Source organism: Osmerus eperlanus, chromosome 1, assembly GCF_963692335.1.
Source record: "Osmerus eperlanus chromosome 1, fOsmEpe2.1, whole genome shotgun sequence".
In the NCBI taxonomy this organism is placed as follows: Eukaryota; Metazoa; Chordata; class Actinopteri; order Osmeriformes; family Osmeridae; genus Osmerus; species Osmerus eperlanus.
This window is the reverse complement of record NC_085018.1, coordinates 6287117-6309110: the sequence shown is the minus strand read 5'-3', so window position 1 is coordinate 6309110 and position 21994 is coordinate 6287117. Positions and strand designations below refer to the sequence as shown.

The following is a 21994-nucleotide window of genomic DNA, read 5'->3' as shown; positions in this document are numbered from 1 at the left end:
CCACTGAGCTATCCTTATACTACTGGCTACTACTGCACCTTTTGCTGTTCAGACTGCGAAAGGCTAGGATAGGCAATATAGGAGTTCATTGTAGGACAGGCTCTGTGTTCACAACACAACACGTTCATGTCCATTCCATGGCCGGAAGGTAAGAAGTGAGACAAACCAAGCTATGCCTTTTAAGGTTTTCAAGACGTTTTCAAGACGCTAAAACAACCCTAAAAAAATATCAGGGAAGTTGGTTTAGGGTTAGAGCTGGAGGCAACAACGACTGATGACGTTAACAGAGGTCAGACAGACTCTGTCATCGAGGGGCCCCTGAATGTCTGGCGAGCACAAGAACAACAATTCTGAGATTTGCTTTCTATAAACCATTCACTCTGTATCCACTTTATAGATTCAAAAAGAGTCTTTATAACTTTTTTGCAATCTTTAAAAGTGATGAGTTGTAAAGTACCCCTGAGGTCAGTGATGGATGTGGGATGTAACAAAAGAAACATGCACTGTTTTGAGCAGGTTAACAAAGTGTATTTTGTACAATAAACAAAATGATTAAACCTCATTACTACAGCTCATTGTATCTGTTGGCAGAGATTAACCCCAAAATTGCCACACATTGAGTTTGTTACAGCCACCTGCACATACCATACTACAACTACTTGTCATATCCCAACGCAAGTGACTGGAACCGCGAATGTGAAGCCTCTCATAACTGACGTCATCTAAGAGGGTTACCGCAACGTTAAACCATGCTCACCACCCTACAGCTGCTGCTGTGTCGGCCACACATCTCTGAAAAGACTAGTCTCCCTTTCCAAGAACACAATGGTTCCATATCAGCCAGCCTTATTGACTTAACCCTTGTGCTGCCTTCGGGTCACATGACCCAAAGGTTCACAACGAACCATCGTTGTGTTTACCCAATTTTACCCAATACAAAAACAAATAAATATAATTTTCTTTTAACCTTTGCAATGTGGGGGGTCTGAGACAGCCCAACGGTTAAAAGAAAATGCTTCACTTTGTTTTTGTATGCAGTAAATTAGTCGCAATACGACGGTGGGTCACAATGACTGATGGGTCAGAATGACCCGAAGATCACACAAGGGTTAAAACTGTGGATGTCACTGAGACACATCAGGCCACATCATGAATTGCGTTTAGAGGAGCGAGGACCAGTCTGAACACTGTCGGACTGGCGTATCACAGTCTATACTAATCGGTCTAAAGCAAGACATTCATCTGAGTCATTTGGGGAAGACAAGGAGGAAGATAAGTAACTTCATCCATCAACAGCAACATCTTAAATATTTAAATCAAACAATTACAGCAGAATTTGGTGCATTGTATAGACCTGGCAAAAACACAATGGGCTGCAAAGAAAAGACTTGCACAATATAACTACATCATCTTGATAATAATCCCACAACATATTGTTACCCTCCAAAACACAGTAAGAAAACGGTCAGAAACTCCTTGGTGTCTGGTGTCATGTTTGCATTCATTATACATATCTAACAAGATCTGAGGACATTTATGTGGTAAATTGCTGATATTTACATTTAGTCATTTAGCAGACGCTCTTATCCAGAGCGACTTACAGTAAGTACAGGGACATTCCCCCGAGGCAAGTAGGGTGAAGTGCCTTGCCCAAGGACACAACGTCATTTTGCACAGCTGGGAATCGAACTGGCAACCTTCAGATTACTAGCCCGACTCTCTCACCGCTCAGCCATCTGACTCCCTGATATATTCTGTATCTGAAATAAAGTGAAGAAAAAATAGGGGAGAGAGAAGCAGAGAGACAGGAAGAGAGCGAGGGGGATAAATAATGTAAGAATACGGGTGGTGAGAGAGTGACAAAGAAAGAAAGAGAGGATTGTAAATGTCAGAGACCTTGTCTTGCTTCTGCTGTGAATGCAAAACCCACTGACTGAGTCAAAGGTGGAAGGTGCCCAGTGGCGGATCTAGAACATTTTACATGGGGTGGCAAAGGGGGGGGGGGCAAGAGGTCTTGGCAGGGTGGCATGGGTAAACGGTACGTGGGAATCCCTATATGTGAATGGCTTTAACAAAACAAAAATAGGACGGGAGTGTAATGGCCCAAACCAGCCCACCCCCACCAGGGGCCGAGCCATACTTGAACATTCGGGGCTTAACCCGAACCTAGGACCTAGGTGCTGTTGATGACGTTATTTGAAATCAGAAGTTCACAGTAATACGAGCGCCCATAGCGCGCGAGTGCATTTTTTTGCATTAATTTCAGTGCAAAATAGTTTTTTTTCTTTTTTTTACCTGGCTTTTTCAGTTCCTCCTGGTATATTTTTCCCATCCATTTTATTATTTTCGCATTATCTTCATCTTGCTAACTCCCTCCACAACAATAAATGACGGTTTAGGGTTGTCTCCATGCCAACAACCTTGGTACACGCACTTGTGTTTGAGAAAGAGAGCATGCGCAACAACTGAAAACGGCACTTTTTAATGCACGGTCTGATCATGCGTTTATTTAAATTAAAACCTAGTGTATCTTTTATAAAGTCAAAGTATAAAAAGCAAAATGAAAGTTCAAAGTACAATATTTGTGTCCAAGATGCAGTGGACTACAAGTAAGCTATAAAACAGCAGATAATACTCAAGTAGGCCTACTTATTATAGCCTAATTAAAAACTTATAATTACAGTCCACAAATGACCCATGATCACCCATCTTTTTTAGGAAAGCTTAAGGCGACAGTTGTTATGCTTTGCAGCTAACATTTCACAAACATGTGAGAGTAAGTGGATTTTTATAGGGCTGCTTAATCATATAAATGATCGATCTCCCAACTGGCACTATGTAGGCCAGACATTATTAGAATAATATGGTGTGTATCTGAGATTTTTTTAAACAAGTTTGAAAAAGATATTGAGATTAGCGAGGATTTCATGCTATTTTCAGAGATTAGCGATTAATTGGAATTTTATTCAAAACTTTATTGGAAAAGTAAAGGGTGTGGAAGTAGGCCAGACATTATTAGAATAATGTGGTCTATATTTTAGATTGTTTGACATAAATCTGAAAAAGTTATTGAGATTAGTGAAGATTTCATGCTATTTTCAGAGATTAGCGATTTATTGGAATTTTATTCAAAAATTTATTGAAAAAGTAAAGGGTGTGGAAGTAGGCCAGACATTATTAGAATAACATGGTGACAGTTTGGTTTTTATATCCATAAAAATATTATAAAAGTCATCATTTTTCAAAATTGTATGGGTAATTTTCACCCGGTCCCTAACTCGACGCTGCAAAGTAGCGTTTTCCGAATGTGAGACGAATGTCGAATGTCGAATATGAAACTAACTTCACCTCGGTTTAAACAAGCGGGTTGTGCACACATGCAAATCCAATAGCTTTATGACCGATGAGAATTGTGCTATCATCCCAAAATCCTTGAGATTAGTTAGAGCAAGGCTCCCATCTCTTTCCAGGAGTCTCCATTAGCAAACAGGATGCGTATGACAAAGAAAAGTATAGTTTTTTAAGTGTTACATTTAGAAAGTAAAATGTACAGAAAATGAATTACCTTACCATGACCCTGGTTAATATCCTTGGAAAGGTCAGTGATGGATGTGGGTTGTAACAAAAGAAACATGCACTGTTTTGAGCAGGTTAACAAAGTGTATTTGGTATAATAAACAAAATGATTAAACCTCATTCCTACAGCTCATTATATCTGTTGGCAGAGATTAACAAAAACATTTGCCACACATTGAGTTTGTTACAGCCACCTGCACATACCATACTACTACTACTTGTTACAGTCAACTGTTATCACATTCCAACACAAGTGACTGGAACCACAAATGTGAAGCTTCTCATAACTGACGTCATCTAATAGGGTTACCGCAACGTTAAACCATGCTCACCACCCTACAGCTGCTGCTGTGTCGGCCACACATCTCTGAAAAGACTAGTCTCCCTGGGTGTGTTCTGGTCCTGGTCTTGTCTGTCTCTCTTGGCTTCCTGCACCTCCTGTGTCTCTTTCCAATCACCCTCCCTGTATATCTGTTTGCTCCCTGTGTCAGTCCTTGTCGCGTTCTCGTCGTATATGTTGTGAGTCAACTGCTTTTATTTCCAGCAAAGCAAAAATGTGTCAATATTGGTTTACAAATATAAATATTCAACAACAAAGACATACATTGAAACTTCACAGACAGGCTAACATAAATGGCCTAATGTGTCCCTGAACAAAGGGTGGGTAAAAATCAAAAGAAAAAGTTGGCATTTGGTGTGGCCAACAGCTGCATTAAGTACTGCAGTTCTTCTCCTTCTCAAGGACTGCACCAGATTTACCAGTTCCCGCTGTGAGATGTTAGCACACTCCTCCACCTAGGCATTTGCAAGTTACCGGACATTTCTGGGGGGAATGGGCCTAGTCCTCACCCTTTGATCCAACAGGTTCCAGACGTGCTTGATGGGAGAGTCAGAGAGTCTTCACCCCCTGACCCCTCCCTGCTGGTTGACATCAGCCACCGTAACCTTGTTCGAAGATCGAAGAAGGACATCCTGATCCATCAACAGCAGGGTGAAGTGGATCAATGAGCGACACACTCTACAGGGAGACGCACAGAAACAAGCTGCCGCTAGGGGGCAGAGGTGGAGGGCGTGACACCTAGTGATTTTGATGGGTTAAGATGCTTGGGTCATAAAGCACTCCATGTGGCTATTGCCTCTAGCCTGGCTCTGCCCTCCTACGTACTTCCGCTCAATTTTCATTTTGCTTCTGTACTGCGTCTGGGCTTTAGGTATATTAGTCAGATGTCTCCGGTAAACCTTTTACCGGTCCAATCAGAGAACAGAGGGAGTGGATGAGAACGATGATGTTGTGCACTAGTTTGAGTTGTAGTTCCGTAATGGCGGGGGAGAAGGATGCGAGCGAAGTCATTCGGTCCGTTGTGGCAACACTGCCGAATATCCAGAAGTTAAAGCCGGAGCAAGAACAATCTTTGCTGAGTTTTGTTGGTGGCCATGATGTTGTGGCCCTCCTCCCCTCGGCGTTCTGGAAAAGTTTGATTTTCCAGCTACGGCAGCTAGCTCCGTTACAGTAGTGGTGAAGGAGTTGGCTAAAGCGAAAGCTAGCGATTGGTTATGGCAGATCAGAGTGGATCTGGGCAGATCCAATAGTTTTAAACTTCAACAGAGTACCCTCCTTCAAGAAAGTTAATGCTTGTCAATGGAGCGATCCCAGACTCTCTGTACAAATGAAATGTATGAGAGTCTGGTTAGGACCAGGCTATATTGCTTCCATCATCATTGGCATTCTTATCATTGCTTTTTTCTGCATAGTTCATTTCACCACAGTAAGGAAGATGATTACAATGTATTACAATAGTCTAGTGTTGCTTTTATATTTTATCATTTGGTTTTCATGTGGTTTTTACACCTAAACTTTTGGAGTGATATTAACCCCAGTTCAATTGATTTGGAACTGAATATAATGGTCTATAAAGGTCCCTAAGTCAACAATGCATGTCAGAACAATGATCAAGCCAAGGTCGAAAGGAGTGGTTCATCAACTTTCAAGACAGGATTGTGTTGAGGAACGAATTTGGGGAAGGGTACCAAAATGTTTTTGCAACATTGAAGGTCCAGGAAGAACACAGGGGCCTCCATCATTATCAAATGGAAGAAGTTTGCAGTTACCAAGACCATCAATCAAACATCTATGGAGAACTGGAAATAACATGTGCAGCTATTATAAATAAATAGCTGCGCTCCCCATACAATCAGATTTTAAAATCATCTTAAAAGGATCTGTGGTGAAGAATGGTAGAAGACTATGGAAAGCCGTTTGTGCCAAAACCCCAAATTTAACGTTTGTGTACAGACGGCATATTTAACCGTGTACAGACGGCAAATTATGTTGTCTGTACACGGACGTTTTTAACGTATGTACACGTTTAAAATTTGGTGCTTAAGTAAAATAAGATAAAATAAAGTTCCCACTAGATGGCAGTGTGAGAGCACAAATGGTAAGGGCAGAGCCTCTGGTCAATGTGATGGGTATACCCAAGGATAAATTGTGGCGCAACAGCAAGCCAAATAACATTACAATAAAACAGGTTAGGAATACACAGGTTTCAAGACAGCTAGACAGTACACAGAGTAGCCTTATTCAAGAAATAAAACACAGGTGATACCCATGGCAATATACAAGTAATATCCAACACAGGGAATGTACAAAATACTTTTAATGTAATTGAGACTAAATGAACATGTACAGGGTCTGTTTTTTCCCCCCTGGATAGAGATGGGAACCAATAAGGATAGAGACCTGTGTTAGTCAGAGCATGTTTGAACGGAGTTGTAAATTAGTGGAGCAAGGAACAGAGTGCCATTAATTAAACCCGAGCAAGGCAGTTAGCAAACAAGGTATAGCTGCATTACCGCCACCTACTGGACTGGAGTGTGATACAGGATATACTGCACAATTTGTTCTCCCCTACGCTCACTTTGAGGATGGCCTGAATACCAAGCAACTGTTTAACTGGAGCAATCCAAAATCCAAAGGGTGGGGATTCCTCCCGTGTAAACTTGAATGGTGCACTTGTCCATCCGGTTTACAGATCGCGGAAAAAGCAAGAGACAAAAAACAACGGGCACTCCAAGCAAATGCTGCAAAATGTAAAAACATTGAACAAATGTTTAGACCGCCAAAAGCCAAGCTAAGTGAGGGAAAGAGTCTGCGGCCCAAAGATGCGGCAGTACCAGAGGCATCAGGTGCAAGCAGCTGCATTTTCGACATTTATAAAATTAAAATATCCAGATCATATTGTTTTCATTTTTCTAAAAACATTATAGGCTACATTTGGTATTACTGCCAATATATAGGTTATATATTTTAAATGAAGGAAAATAAATGGCCAACAGAAAAAGGCACTCATCTAAATATGCACAACATGTTTTTTGGCTTTAAATAATAAATGTGCTATGTGGATACAATTCAATATCACACATCAAAACTAGCATTCTTATAGTGTCTTGTGAGCAGTGTGGTTTTTGAGATATGTTCAGAATTCCATAAAGTTAAGTTTTTGGATAAATCCCTTTGTCTTTGTGAGCAAGTTGTTCCAGTTGCATTGCCAGTTGCGTTGCTATGTGTCAGAAAAGTTGAAGATGTAACCCTTTATCCTGTATAAGGGGGGTCAGATGGCTGAGCGGTTAGGGAATCAGGCTACCAATCAGAAGGTTGCTGGTTCGATTCCTGGCCGTGCCAACATGACGTTGTGTCCCTGGGCAAGGCACTTCACCCTACTTGCCTCGGGGGGAATGTCCCTGTACTTACTGTAAATCGCTCTGGATAAGAGCGTCTGCTAAATGACTAAATGTAAATGTCATGTAAATCTACAATTCAAGATGCATGTTTGTCCGATCTTTGTAAGGTTATTTTTTATTTTTCAGCAAGATAGCTAGAGATAACTGAAGCCTAGTTGAATCACGATAGTTTGTTTGCTAGGCTGTAGTGCTAACGTTACCCACCTAAGTCGATCCCGTTTGCTTCGACAACAGAGTGGAAACAACGTTATCATTTCAAATGATATATAGTCAATCTGTTGAAAACAGTGTTGTGTAGACACAATAGATTTATTTATACATTTTTATTTCAAGTCTGCACCTTCGATGTTTCAGTGAGTGCTGTTGGCCGTGTTGCGCCTTCAGCGCGCAGCTCATCTATATATTCATGAGCATACCATAAAAGGAGAAAACCTCTTGTTGTTATTTTACAGGATGCATCAGGGCTCAAAGAACAGCACCCGGGACATTTTCAGCCCAACCAATGTTACATACCCTATTCGGAGACCTTAAGGAACAGTGTAAAATACCCCAAAAACCCAGTCAATGACCCCTTTAACAGTCTTCGATAGCACTGCATTATACTTTATTATTATATAGCCTATTTGTATTAAGCAACTGTACACAGGTCACGGGCCGGTCTGCGTTTCAAAGTACCGGGATGTTTTTCGGTCCCAGTCCGACCCTGGTTGTAAGCGGCAGGTATAATTCTATTTTTGACTAATCTTTTTGGTTGCTTACGGCAGTGTTTCCTCTATGTTGATTTGGCGGAACGCCACGGCAACATTTCTGCCGCCACGGTATCAGAAATAGGGCTGTACAAAAGGCCATCTATCAGCAGTGACTGAGTGCATGTCGGAGAATAGCACGGTCACGCGCTTCACACCGCGAGCGTGCACATACGCCACTTGGCGTTAAAGGGAGAGAAAGAAAAAAGATACTGCCGCTGTCCAGAGGATAACTAGCTAGTTGAGATTGCGTGTGTGCGTCCTTGAGAACTTTAAGTCGTATAACTTATGTTGTCAGTTCATTTAAGCCTGTTATTGTATTAGCCTACAGTTCTTGCAAATTTAAATTAAGTTAACTGGTGATTTTCGTTGTTTGTATTCTTCACCTGCTAGCTAAATTGCACGTGGCTGTTGATTCGATAGCGATTGCTGAACCCCCTTGCTCACGTTTGTATTTTAGGTGCATTATTATTCCTTTTGGCCTTTCGGGTCCGTGTTATGTTGTCATTTATCGGTGTTGCCTTCTAATAGTATTTAAAGTTGCATCGGTTAGTTAAACTCAAACCCTCCAAGTTACCTGACAGAGCGCAAAAACGCACACCCACCTATATCGCCGCCATCTTGGCCCATCCTGCACGTCGTATCTATGTGTCGTTGCTAACGTGTGCTGACATTGTGACGTTAGGCTAGCACTGAGTTCCCTTTGTGCACACTAGGCACTTTTTGCCACAAAAAAGTTTTAACCTCTTAAACCGTGCAACGTAACGTAAATCCCAATACAAGCAACGCAATCGCTAACAAGAGAAACCTTGAGGGATCCTTAGGGGTAGGAAAATAAATAAATAAGAAGAAAGAAATATATATGAGAGATGGTTGGTTTTGCTCGCCGAAGGCTTGAGCACCCCCAATAATTCTAAACTAAATACTATACAATGTCAAATATAAAATATAAAATAAGAGTGCAATATGACTGGTGCATTGTGCAATGTGCAATAAAGTGACAGATGGACTTTATAAATGTCAGGCCAACACAATCATTGGATTGCATATCAATTGTCACATTAATCCTGTTACTGTAGAATACTTATTTTACTACAAATGCTTCATATTACCTATGCCAGATACTGCAATGTTTTAATGCTTGTTTTTATGAGTGATCTAGGGTGATTGAGTAATGCTATAATCTCGTTATCAAGACAATAATGTACAGTATTTGCAGAATGTAATATTTACTAATACAGTGTGGTGGTTAGAGGAAACCAGTCATAAACATTTTATTTCAAGAGCGTAAACATTTATGCTTAAAAACCTGGTTCATCCTAAGTTTCTGGCCTTCCCTGAAGACCTCCTTAATTCCACCAACATGGTTTCCGACGTGGAGGCAGAGTCTGGAGACATGGGGGGGGGCCCTTCTATCTCTGGGGCTGAGGTCGCCGTTAAAAAGCTCCACAGTGGCAGGGCCCCTGGGGTGGATGAGGTCCGCCTGGAGTTCCTTAAGGCTCTGGATGTTGTAGGGCTGTCTTGGTTGACATGACTCTGCAACATCGCGTGGACATCGGGGACAGTGCCTCTGGACTGGCAGACCAGGGTGGTGGTTCCCCTCTTTAAAACAGGGGACCGGAGGGTGTGCTCCAACTTTAGGGGGATCACACTCCTCAGCCTCCCTGGGAAAGTCTATTCAGGGGTTCTGGAGAGGAGGGTCCGTCGGATTGTCGAACCTCGGATTCAGGAGGAGCAATGTGGTTTTCGTCCTGGCCGTGGAACTGTGGACCAGCTCTACACCCTCGGCAGGGTCCTGGAGGGTGCATGGGAGTTAGCCCAACCAGTCTACACATGTTTTGTGGATTTGGAAAAGGCGTTCGACCGTGTCCCTCGTGGGGCTCATGTGGGGGGTGCTCCGGGAGTACGGGGTACCGGATTCCCTGATCGGGGCTGTTCAGTCCCTGTACGACCGGTGCCAGAGTTTGGTCCGCATTGCCGGCAGTAAGTCGAACTTGTTCCCCGTGAGGGTTGGACTCCGCCAGGGCTGCCCTTTGTCACCGATTCTGTTCATAACTTATATGGACAGAATTTCTAGGCGCAGCCAGGGCGTTGAGGGGGTCCGGTTTGGTGACCTCAGGATCAGGTCGCTGCTTTTTGCAGATGATGTGGTCCTGTTGGCTTCATCGGGCCGTGACCTTCAGCTCTCACTGGAGCGGTTCGCAACCGAATGTGAAGCGGCTGGGATGGGAATCAGCACCTCCAAATCTGAGGCCATGGTTATCGACCGGAAAAGGGTGGAGTGCAATCTCCGGGTCGGGGAGGAGATCTTGACCCAAGCGGAGGAGTTCAAGTATCTCTGGGTCTTGTTCACGAGTGAGGGAAGAATGGAGCGCGAGATTGACAGGCGGATCGGTGCGGCGTCCGCAGTGATGCAGGCTCTGCATCGATCCGTCGTGGTGAAGAAAGAGCTGAGTCGAAAGGCCAAGCTCTCTATTTACCAGTCGATCTACGTTCCTACCCTCACCTATGGTCACGAACTGTGGGTAGTGACCGAAAGAACGAGATCGCGAATACAAGCGGCCAAAATGAGTTTTCTCCGCAGGGTGTCCGGGATCTCCCTTAGAGATAGGGTGAGAAGCTCGGTCATCCGGGAGGGGCTCAGAGTAGAACCGCTGCTCCTCCGCCTTGAGAGGAGCCAGTTGAGGTGGCTTGGGCATGTGATAAGGATGCCTCCTGGACGCCTCCCTGGTGAGGTGTTCTGGGCACGTCCCACTGGGAAGAGGCCCCGGGGAAGACCCAGGACACGCTGGAGGGACTATGTCTCTTGGCTGGCCTGGGAACGCCTCGGGGTCCCCCAGGAAGAGCTCGTGGAAGTGGCTGGGGAGAGGGAAGTCTGGGCCTCCCTGCTTAGGTTGCTGCCCCCGCGACCCAACCCCCGGATAAGCGGCAGATGACGACGACAATGACGACGCCGAGTTAACTGGTCAAGTATCATTAAATTAGGTACAACAAAGTACTGAATATTTTTTGTGACAATTTGAAGAAATTAAACATGTTAGTTAAAATGTTACTATTCTACCTATTTCTATATCATATATATTGTCTTTAGTATGAGTGACACATGAACTGAACACATTTGTAAAATAATCTGCACAGATTTAGGTTTTGTCAAATTTGACAATAAACAATTAAAAGTTTTATTGTAAAAGCAGAAGTTTAGATTTGTACTTACATTGAATGGGACAGTCTGTTTATCAGCTGTTAGAATGTCCACTGGAGATCTCTGTCAGAAGGAAAGAGGATACTCGTGAGAATGTATGCATCTTTGGACAGATGCTCTTACATGCTGATAGAGAAGTGCTGGAGAATGGAATGTGTGACTGTTACACCTCTCTACCCCATTTAAACAGCTCTATCCTTGATTTTCACGTTTGCACTTTCACAGGCTGAAAGTCAGTCTGATACGTTTTGTTATGATGATGAGTTTACAGTTGCTTGATCTTCATGTACATTTTTTAAGGTAACAATGCAAAAGGCCCCTGAAAGTTTTCTGAAATAACCTTCCCTCCCTATAACTACAGGCAAAGTACATGCTAACTGTACTGTAGGATTAGAGAGTACGCATGGAAGTAAATTTAAGACCTGTCATAATGTATGCACATTCTCCCCTTTGAAAAGCTGGATGGGGAAGGGCTGTTTGCTTCTGAGGCCGCAAATGTTACTGGTTTACTAAACTTGCAGGAGGTTTAACACTGCCACCTGTCTCTGAGTCAGCTTTATATGTCAGACAATAGACTGTTTCTGATCATGTTTTGATGTAAACTTTATGTAGTGTGTAGGAGTCATCACATCCAAATTGGAAGCAGAAGGTTAGATTTGACTATTCATCCTGGGATTCCTTTTTTCACTCAGGTTGCAAATCTTTGACAAGAAATGTGTAGCACCTCTTAGAAACTGTACTGCAACATGCCCATTTGGCAATCATCAGTCATCAGATTAAACAACATTCATGGTTGAGCCAATTTCTGCACACCACAGATACATGGCAACTAAACTACAGTTGGTCTGTGTTTCTTTATGTTGTGTACAGTAGGTTTTATACATCTGGTTTCATTACTGATGTATTGCAGCTTCTGAATCAAATATACATCACATTGTTGCTGACAGAAAGGATATAGAGCTGTTTGCTATACCACAATAAACCCCCAAATCCTCTTTCAGTTTGTCTGTGTGCAGTCACAACAACTTCGCCTTTCCTTTGAATCCACATTCTAGTCTACATCATATAAATAATTCACTCTAAATAAAATGTTTAATGTACATTTATCTTGTGAGTGTTAATATTACGTTTTATCAATGCATAAGAAAGTAATACAGTCTAGCTTCTTTGTTTTTGCAGAAAGACATCTCTAACAAACCTACATCTCATGATTATATCCCAGAGATGCTCACTGCCATCAAAGGTGCCAAAAATATGATATAAACCAAGCTAAGATCTTGAGAAGAATTCAAGGAACTCTTAGTTTAAACAAGACAATACAAAGCTCCACAACTAAGAAAAACACAATTTTGAATATTGATGTTATGATTAATTAAGGTTTTTGTTTGGTCAGTAATCAGAGACATCTTTAAACCCAACTATAGATTTAACATGCAATTTAAAAAACTTTCATTTAAAATAGTAGGAACAACATTCACATTTTTGCTACAAGGGGAGTTGATTATGCAAGTTTGCAGAGTAAGCAAAAAAAGGCAAGCACTAGAATCATGAAGACCAGCAACACCTGACACTTTCCCACAGTTTCTCCTTGTCTAAATGGTACCTTTTAACCCTGAAACGTGAATCAGTGACAGTGAATCAGCCATAATTTCATTTGTAGATTATATTTTTGATTATATGTTTTTCATTTAATGTGCTCTTCAAGACACTTTTTCTGTTTCTCTATGTTGACCAACCAAATTTTATTTAACTGCCCCTTTTTATTTGATCGTGTTTTTTATATAAATTACTAGGTAAATACATAGCAACATTAAGTATTTTTTTCAATATTTCTGATATTTATTGCATCTTATTAAATGCACAAAACATTATTGACAACTGTACAGTGGAGCAGGATAGGGTAGATAAGTATTCTCAACAAAAGCCATAAAGTGTTATCAATCTGCAGTGTAAAATACTGCACTTCATGGCTGAAAAAAAGGTTGTTTAGTCAAACCAGTTGACTAATATCCCAATAACAAAAATAGATATATTCTTTTTGATTGTAATTAACCACATTTGGAATTTTGGAATTAAAAACCGTAAGGGTATGAACTGTGCAAACATTTTCAAACTGGAGTGAGTGGGCTAATACTCAAAAACTGTGCTTCAGAATTTGTATTTATGACCTCTAAAAATGATCCTGTTTTGTACTCATTTTTTCTAAAGACAATTTTAAAGACAAAGAAAAGATAAAAGGAAGATAAAAGAAACCAAAAAATAACATCTACTTTCCATTTGACAAAACCAATTGGATGAAGGACACTTATCAGCCTGAGATAAGAAAATCTATAAAGAGAGTTCTGTTGGAACTCACTGACATGATTGCGATATCATGGCTTCACACATTTTTTTCTTTGCTCTTATTGCTACTGGTAAGGTATTTTTTAAATTCTTATAAACTTTAGAAGTGTATCGTCAACATTATAATGTGTTTCACTTAATGTTATGTTTTATTTGAAATATATTGTGAGAAGAGTCTATACATTGTTTGTTGCTGTTACAGTTTTCTATGACATTATAACTTAGTGTCTCAATTAGTGCAAAAACCTTCATTTCATTTCGCACACTTAATTCTAGTTCAACACGACCTCTCTTTATGTGACAAAAGGAAGAATGAATGACTCCTTACTAGTATACAGTGTACATCATACATTATTGTAACTTATTTCACATGTTGTCCTTCCAAACTCCAAGACACAACTCTCATGTGGAGTTGAGCACAAAGAAACTATTGAATAAGCTCCCAGTATCATTTATAATAAAGTACCTACTTTAAAAGTACCAACAATAAAAGAAAGTACCTACCTACTACTACTACTATATCTCTCCCACAGCTGCTGGATGCGGAACCCCATCCATCCAGCCGGAAGTATCCAGAGTAGTCAACGGAGTTGATGCCCGTCCCAACAGCTGGCCCTGGCAGGTACAGTTATTTAGACTCATTTTCATTACATCCAGGCACGGGGAGATCAGACAATGATGGACAACTGACAAACTGAGCAAATGTGTTCAGACAAAACTTCTGACAAAATGTGTCTTTTAATGGAGCACAGTACTCTTCATTTATTGGTGCAGTATTTTCAATAAACTACATTTATTATTAAAGTGTTTGGAAAACATTTCCGCTGCCCTGTATAATAACTTTGCAATTGAGATGTATTAAGTCCAACATTGTACTTGCATACTTACATTTATTTACATTTATTCATTTAGCAGATGCTTTTATCCAAAGCAACTTACAAGAAAGAGCTTTACCAAAAGTGCATAGGTCAATGATCATAAACAACGAGGTAGCCCCCCAAAAATTGCGGGTAGCCAAAACATGAAGCATACATCGTGAAAAGCAAAGAAGTGCCAAAGGGATGAACCAGAAGAGCATATAGTTAAACAAATTACAATTAAAGATCCTGTAAAGTGGAATTGAAAACGAGTTTTAAGTTCACCACACCACAGAAGAATGTGTTATTCTTATTTCATTACATCCAGGCACGGGGAGATCACATGAAAAATATCCAATACCTGGAGCATTAGCAGATAGACAGCTGCATGACTAAAGAGCATCAGCATGTTTGCACCCTGTACATGCTCACCATACATATTTTCCACGGGTTCTAAGGGAAAGGGGGTATTACCATTTGTTAGATAATTTCTTTATCAAGTAATGCACAGAGTCATTGGATTCAAAGAAAGTACAATAGTTTAATGCTTGCCAGCAAGGAGACAAAGTCTGATCGCAATACAAAGTTTGTCTGCTAGCATGTTGTGCTAGCTAGTTATTTAAGCATCCCCGCTCTTTACAATCATTGGCTAAGACAAAGGCATGCAAATGTCCCATGGCTCTTCTTTATTGGCTCCCTTGCATAGACCTGGCGCGCGTGTGTGTGCGTGTTTACGACATCAACCCTGATTGAAACACAACAACAGGATCTCCGGTCCTGGGGTCGTAAACTCCTTCACATAAGTGTCAACAAATGGTCAACAGACCTTGCGTCTCCACCTATAGTCCTTGTCACACAGTATCTCCTTAAAACAACCAAAACCCCCAACATCCTCTAGTCCTAACAAATGCTCACCCTTCCCCCAGGGTGATAAGAAAGCATAGAGTTTAGTTTGGGGGCTCTGTTATCTGCTGACAAAGAATGCTAGGCATCTGTATTGTTCAGTATAAAACATCACATCCTTAATTTCTCCAACACCATTGTCATAGTTTTCATGCCACCTCAGATGTGTTGTGCAGAGTTTACGTAGGCTAAAAGTTTGCCACAGAGTAGCAGGTTATTTGTGTGTCCTGAGCAGTGATGGACTGACCATCTGGCAAATGGGCAAATGCTTGAAGGGGTCGCTAGACTGGGGGCCACTTGGGCCACTCAGAATGGATTATTACATTGATATAAAAAAAGAAAGAAGGAAGGATAAACTAAATAATGTTGTCTTTAATGAATTTCCTTGAAATTACTTATTTCAGCGGCCCAAATCTTTTTTGGCCCTCAAGTATTGTTGGTTATTTGCGAGGCAAGAAGTTATATCACTCATGTTTGCGAATTCCCTCGGCTCAGCAGTTGATTCTTTTATATTACAGAAGTCTTGACCTTCCTAAATAACAGTAGCAATATTAGCAAAAGTGCAATAGAAGCAATAAAAAATAGTAAAGATAACATAACATTAACTATAGCATCAGAAATGGGTGTATAGTTATAACGGGGATAAAATATTATAAACATGAAGTTCAGTCAGAGCACCCAAGATTAAACCCTGGAGAGAGGAATATGTCGGAAGGAACCAATACCGATGACACCACACATGTTCTTTTTTTCTTTATCTGGTACAGATTTCACTGCAGTATGAAAGGGACGCTGTGTTTAGACACACTTGTGGAGGATCCCTCATCGCTACCAACTGGGTCATGACTGCTGCTCATTGCATTGAGTAGGTCGATAAAATACCAAATCACACACAGTCACGACTAAAGCACAGACTAACACAATCTGTAGTTGCATGGTAAATTAGGTTAGCCAACACACCATCACAACTAACTAGCTATGCAAAGACATACAAATAAATGCAATGTAAAGACAACACTGTGTTTTGAATTAACAGCTACTTGAATCTTAAAGATTTTAATTTATTTTTTATGTTTAAATCATCTAGTATGAAGCTGAACTACCGTGTGGTTGTTGGCAAGCACAACCTCAAGGAGGCTGAGCCCACTGCCAAGGCTTATCGTACTGCCAAGATCATTGTACACAGGCAATGGAACCCTATTCTGCTGTCCATGGGGTAGGGTTTGTGTTTTTACTAGTTATACTATACTATAACTCACCTTCCTCAATATTGGAATAACAATTGGTTGATTTTCACAGCATGTATGCATTAATGTCTTAAGATAAAATTACTGATGATGATGAAACATAAATATAACATAAAAAATATGACATTTAGACATTGTCATTCATAGTATTTATGTTGATAAATGGTCCAAATGTATTTAAAGTGTATAAGTACAATACTGTAGTATGCCCCATTTTACTTTCTGCTATGTGACACAACTCTCTTCTGCTTCTTATGATCAGCAATGACATTGCTATGATCAAGCTTTCCGAACATGTGACCCTGACGGACCAGGTCCAACTAGCCTGTATACCTGCCCCTGACACCATTCTGGCACAGAGCTACCCCTGCTACATCACTGGCTGGGGAAGACTTTCCAGTATGTCACACTGCCGTATTATGTTAACTGCCCATTCACTCTTCAAACAAGTATCCCATCATATAGCATGCTGAACACAGTGGAGTGCTAAATACATTTCTTAAATTTCAGCTGGAGGTCCAATCTCTGACACTCTGCAGCAAGCTCTTATGCCCGTGGTAGATCATGAGACATGCACACAGAACGACTGGTGGGGTGTGTCGATTCGCAGATCTATGGTGTGTGCTGGTGGCGATGGTGTTGTGGGTGGCTGCAACGTAAGTACAGGAAGTAATATCTAACTAAATAAATGCCGGTCTCTGTTTGTCTGTCTGTATGTGGCATGATTAGCTCAAGAACAGGGCGCTTTATAAAGTTTCAATTCAGCAGTATATTGCTCAGTGTATTGCTCAGGACCCAAGAATGCAGTGTTGACTGTGAAGTAATTTAGATGAGCTGTTCGCGAGAAATAAATATAAACGCAGTTGCCGCCATGTTGAGCTGCACTAAGTGATGGAGCCATGGACAGTGATCCATGGCTCCAATTTGGTATCCGTCCATGTGACAAGATGTACACCCTGTTGGCCAGATCACTACTATATTTCATTTAAAAGGGCACTGCACTAGTTCATGGGCAATATCAGGACAATTATTTAAAAGAAATGCGGTGTAAGGAAAACATGAAATGTTACATGTAGGATGACTGCACATACTCTGTTACAGGGTGATTCTGGTGGACCCCTGAACTGCAAGAACCCTGAGGGAGTGTGGGAGGTTCATGGCATTGCTAGCTTTGTGTCTGGCCTGGGATGCAACTATGGGAAGAAGCCCACTGTTTTCACCAGAGTGTCTGACTTCAATGAGTGGATTGATAAGGTAACTGGAACAGAATGTCATCGTTTTTGATTACAATTTATTGTTACCCAACACATTTTCATTTGCTTCTTTCAGACGATGATGGACTGACAAACTGAGCAAATGTGTTCAGACAAAACTTCTGACAAAATGTGTCTTTTAATGGAGCACAGTACTCATCATTTATTGGTGCAGTATTTTCAATAAACTACATTTATTATTAAAGTGTTTGGAAAACCATTTCCGCTGCCCTGTATAATAACTTTGCAATTGAGATGTATTAAGTCCAACATTGTATTTGCATACTTACATTTATTTACATTTATTTATTTAGCAGATGCTTTTATCCAAAGCAATTTACAAGAAAGAGCTTTACCAAAAGTGCATAGGTCAATGATCATAAACAACGAGGTAGCCCCCCAAAAATTGCGGGTAGCCAAAACATGAAGCATACATCGTGAAAAGCAAAGAAGTGCCAAAGGGATGAACCAGAAGAGCATATAGTTAAACAAATTACAATTAAAGATCCTGTAAAGTGGAATTGAAAACGAGTTTTAAGTTCACCACACCACAGAAGAATGTGTTATTAACTACCCATCCAAATTCGAATGAAAAAAAACACAGACAAGTATGTTAAATTAGGCTTTGAAATCGTGAGAAAATCAGCAGTCTTCTCTGCTTGAGACTGGGGGGGGCGTGTCGCCTGAAGGAGCCGAAGCTCTGCCCCCTCGCTGGAAGGCGCCGCCTCTCTCAAGTACCTACGACCCAGATAATGGACGCTACGTCAAGCCGAACAAAACAGTATAGAATTAGAATTGATTTGTTCAATGAGTGAAACATACAGATGCATATAAATTAAGCTTGTTCCCCTGAGCTGTAACACAGGAGTAAAAATGGACACCAGAGACAGCAGACAGTGAGCTCTCCAACAACTTCTAGCACATTAGCTACCATTTCACCAAAATACCATCATTCTACACCGAGTAGCCTAATATCAAGTTAGCGGTTTGCACTAACTCATAGCAGAGATACCTCTGGAAAAGTTATCTAGTATAATTATAACAAGCACACAGAACTGAGTGATTAACTGCTGGCGGCGGTGGATGGGCCAGGTGCCACCGGATGAGGAACGGCCGGAGGGCGATGCTCGGTACGGCTCCGCGCTGCAAGAGAAGCCGTGTGTCCCTGAACCCCGTCTGTCTCTGGTCCATGTTAAAACTATCCGCCGTGAAATGGTCACTGCAGAGGCGGCTGTTGGAGTTTATCCGAAGCTTTCCATCAGCGTGGCTTTTCACAAAATCAATCCACCTATTTTTCCTTTCCTCATCAATAGGGAAATTAAATAGCGTTGCAGCGCAGCTGAAGTTCTTGCATCCAGGGAAGATGCAGTTGCGAGTGGAGGGAGACATCCTGAAGCTAGCTAGCTAGCTGATGTAGGCTACATTAACAGTACAGCAGGAGGAGCCATTCAGTGATCTGACGTAGATGGGTCAAAATGACGTAGATAGGTAATTTTTTGGCTCCGCCCATTAAAACCTGATCTGAAAACCGAAGAGAAACTGTTCTACAGTTTAACTCCACATTTCAGTTTCAAATTTTTCACGCTTTGCACATGCTTTCAGGAACTCATTTCACACGTATAATGTACTGAGAAGCAAATCATGGAATTTGCTTTACAGGATCTTTAAGATCGAAACGTTGTGTTCTATTCATAACGTCGGATAAGCATCGGCAAATGATCGTATTTCTCTTATCTCTGTGCTCTATTTCAAACGTCGCAGTCGGCTCATCGTCGGCTCATCACTGACTGTTTCAGGAAGAACGTTCCATTATGCTCATTCCATGTTGTATTGCAATTAGCAAGCATATCTCGAGCCAGAGACTTTTTAAACCGTCATTTATCGTCACATAGAAGGAGCAGTATTATTCGTTGTTAGGTATGGAAGTAGAAATATATCATAACGTTTTGCGATAAGTATGTTGCTTGTAGCCTATCCCTACAACAATGTGTAAAGTTACTGTAAAGAGCTAGGTTTGAGTGAACTCTACACTGTAAAAAAAAAAGATGAAATTACCACACTTTTTCTGTAAATTATACGTGTTTATTTCTGAATGACAGGTGTAACAGGTTAGAAAAGCAGTTTGAATAATTGCACAACATATTCTGTTACGTGTATTTCAGTTTCTTTTCTTAACCTTTTATTTTGAAATCACAAGCACACTGGTATTGGGGGTCTCTGGTAGCCCTCCCTGTCTCCCCTTGTTTTGTTCCCCCCCCCCCCTTCCTCTTTCCTGTTTGATATATGCTGGGAATGAGGTAGGCGGTTGAATTTCAGTGGGAAAAAACAATCAAATTAATATTGCCTTTAAAAATAGTCATCTATGTTATTATCTATCCTCTTACAACTGATTATTAATATGTGTATAATATATCTGAACTATTTTTGTGAAATATCCCTGTGACATATGGTTTATATGTTTTTCTCTTTTGCTACATGTGGGGGCTAGCATTAAGAGTGGAGCTAGCAAACGGGAGACTCACCAAACTGTGTTTCTGTTGGTGTGCTTACACAGGTGTGATAACGTTTTAATTTACCTTTCTTAATATAAATGTTACATATCTCTTTCCTTTTTGATATATGCTGGGAATGAGCATTAAGAGTGGAGCTAGCAAACGGGAGACTCACCAAACTGTGTTTCTGTTGGTGTGCTTACACAGGTGTGATAACGTTTTAATTTACCTTTCTTAATATAAATGTTACATATATCTTTCCTTTTTGATATATGCTGGGAATGACCATTAAGAGTGGAGCTAGCAAACGGGAGACTCACCAAACTGTGTTTCTGTTGGTGTGCTTACACAGGAAATAAATATAACGTCTCAGCAACGGTTGTCCACGGGTCACATTTATTACACAACGCAGAAGTTACACCGGTTACACAGGAAATACAGATAGAAAGACAATGGCAAACTGTACATTTATAATTTTACATAAACATTACAGCCAAATGTTGTTACTTAAAAATACACTAAAAGGTCTGTTTTTTTTTACAAATATTAATAACATTTTCACCAAAATGTTTTGTTAAAACACTTAATTTCACTTTATCAAAACTAGCTAATTTAACAGTTATTTTGCAGATATTTACTTTCATCCCACGGACAAATAACATAATTTTTGGTTTAGACATTGAATTGTGAACTGAGCTCGGGTAGTTGACGTCATGAAATCCCAGCATGCACCAGTCAATATCAAAGACCAGAGCCGCTTCCCTAACCGCTCAGCCACCTGACTCACCTGAAACACAGTCAGGAACATTAAATAACGTTAGCCCCATTGCCAATAAACTAGGCTACCAGGTTCAAAGAACAATACTGCTAACTGTCTTTCCCACCTGCCTCTTCCTTCTGCTGCTGACGAACCAGAAGTGGAGCCTGAGTTTGTAGCCATGCTGTCTGCTGATCACCTGTCTGCTGTCTCCTCCAGTGAGTTTGCGGCTGCGTCTGCTTCCTGTCCCGAGGTTTGTACCATTTGAAATTTTTGTAATATTTGTATTTTTTGGTATTTTTATATTGTAAATTACTGCAAATTATATTTTATTTTATATTTTATTGTATATTTTATTTTAATCTAATTCCACTTAGTATTGCTAGTTATGTACCCTTAGTATAGTTAGTCCTCATATTTAAATTTTAGATTCCTATATGTTTAATGTTGCACCTTCCTGACAAAGCAAATTCCTTGTCTGTGCAAACTTTCATGGCGAATAAAACCCATTCTGATTCTGATAAATCATCACACATTCTACCTATGCTCTTGCGTTAGCAAGCTAAACTAGTTTACATGCCTACAGTCTAGGTGTTTTCGCTATTGTAAGGTTTACAAGTAATGCATATATTTAGGGTCAATCTACTAATCATATATTTTCAATGTTTACACAGTTAACTACTTGCATATTTGTGTTACACAGTTATTATATGGTTACGATAATAAAATGGTAATTGAATAACACATTTGGATACATTTAGACACATTTGTTATTAATTCTCAGGGAGTCAGGTGGCTGAGCAGTGAGGGGAATCGGACTAGTAATCAGAAGGTTGCTGGTTCGATTCTCGGCTGTGCAAAATGACGTTGTGTCCTT

General features: G+C 40.7%; 2 protein-coding genes across 2 annotated transcripts in view; both read left to right on the top strand.

Moving 5' to 3' along the window:
- The window catches only part of tpra1 (transmembrane protein, adipocyte asscociated 1), a 208945-nt gene that overhangs the window by 37382 nt on the left and 149569 nt on the right, over positions 1-21994 (top strand). The window lies entirely within an intron of this gene.
- On the top strand, positions 13613-18073 carry LOC134017168 (chymotrypsin-like elastase family member 2A). Its single transcript, XM_062456528.1, has 8 exons — positions 13613-13679; positions 14142-14230; positions 16136-16233; positions 16456-16584; positions 16878-17014; positions 17126-17271; positions 17717-17869; positions 17945-18073. The coding sequence occupies exons 1-8, from the start codon at positions 13640-13642 to the stop codon at positions 17957-17959; spliced, it is 807 nt and encodes a 268-aa protein (XP_062312512.1). The 5' UTR covers positions 13613-13639; the 3' UTR covers positions 17960-18073.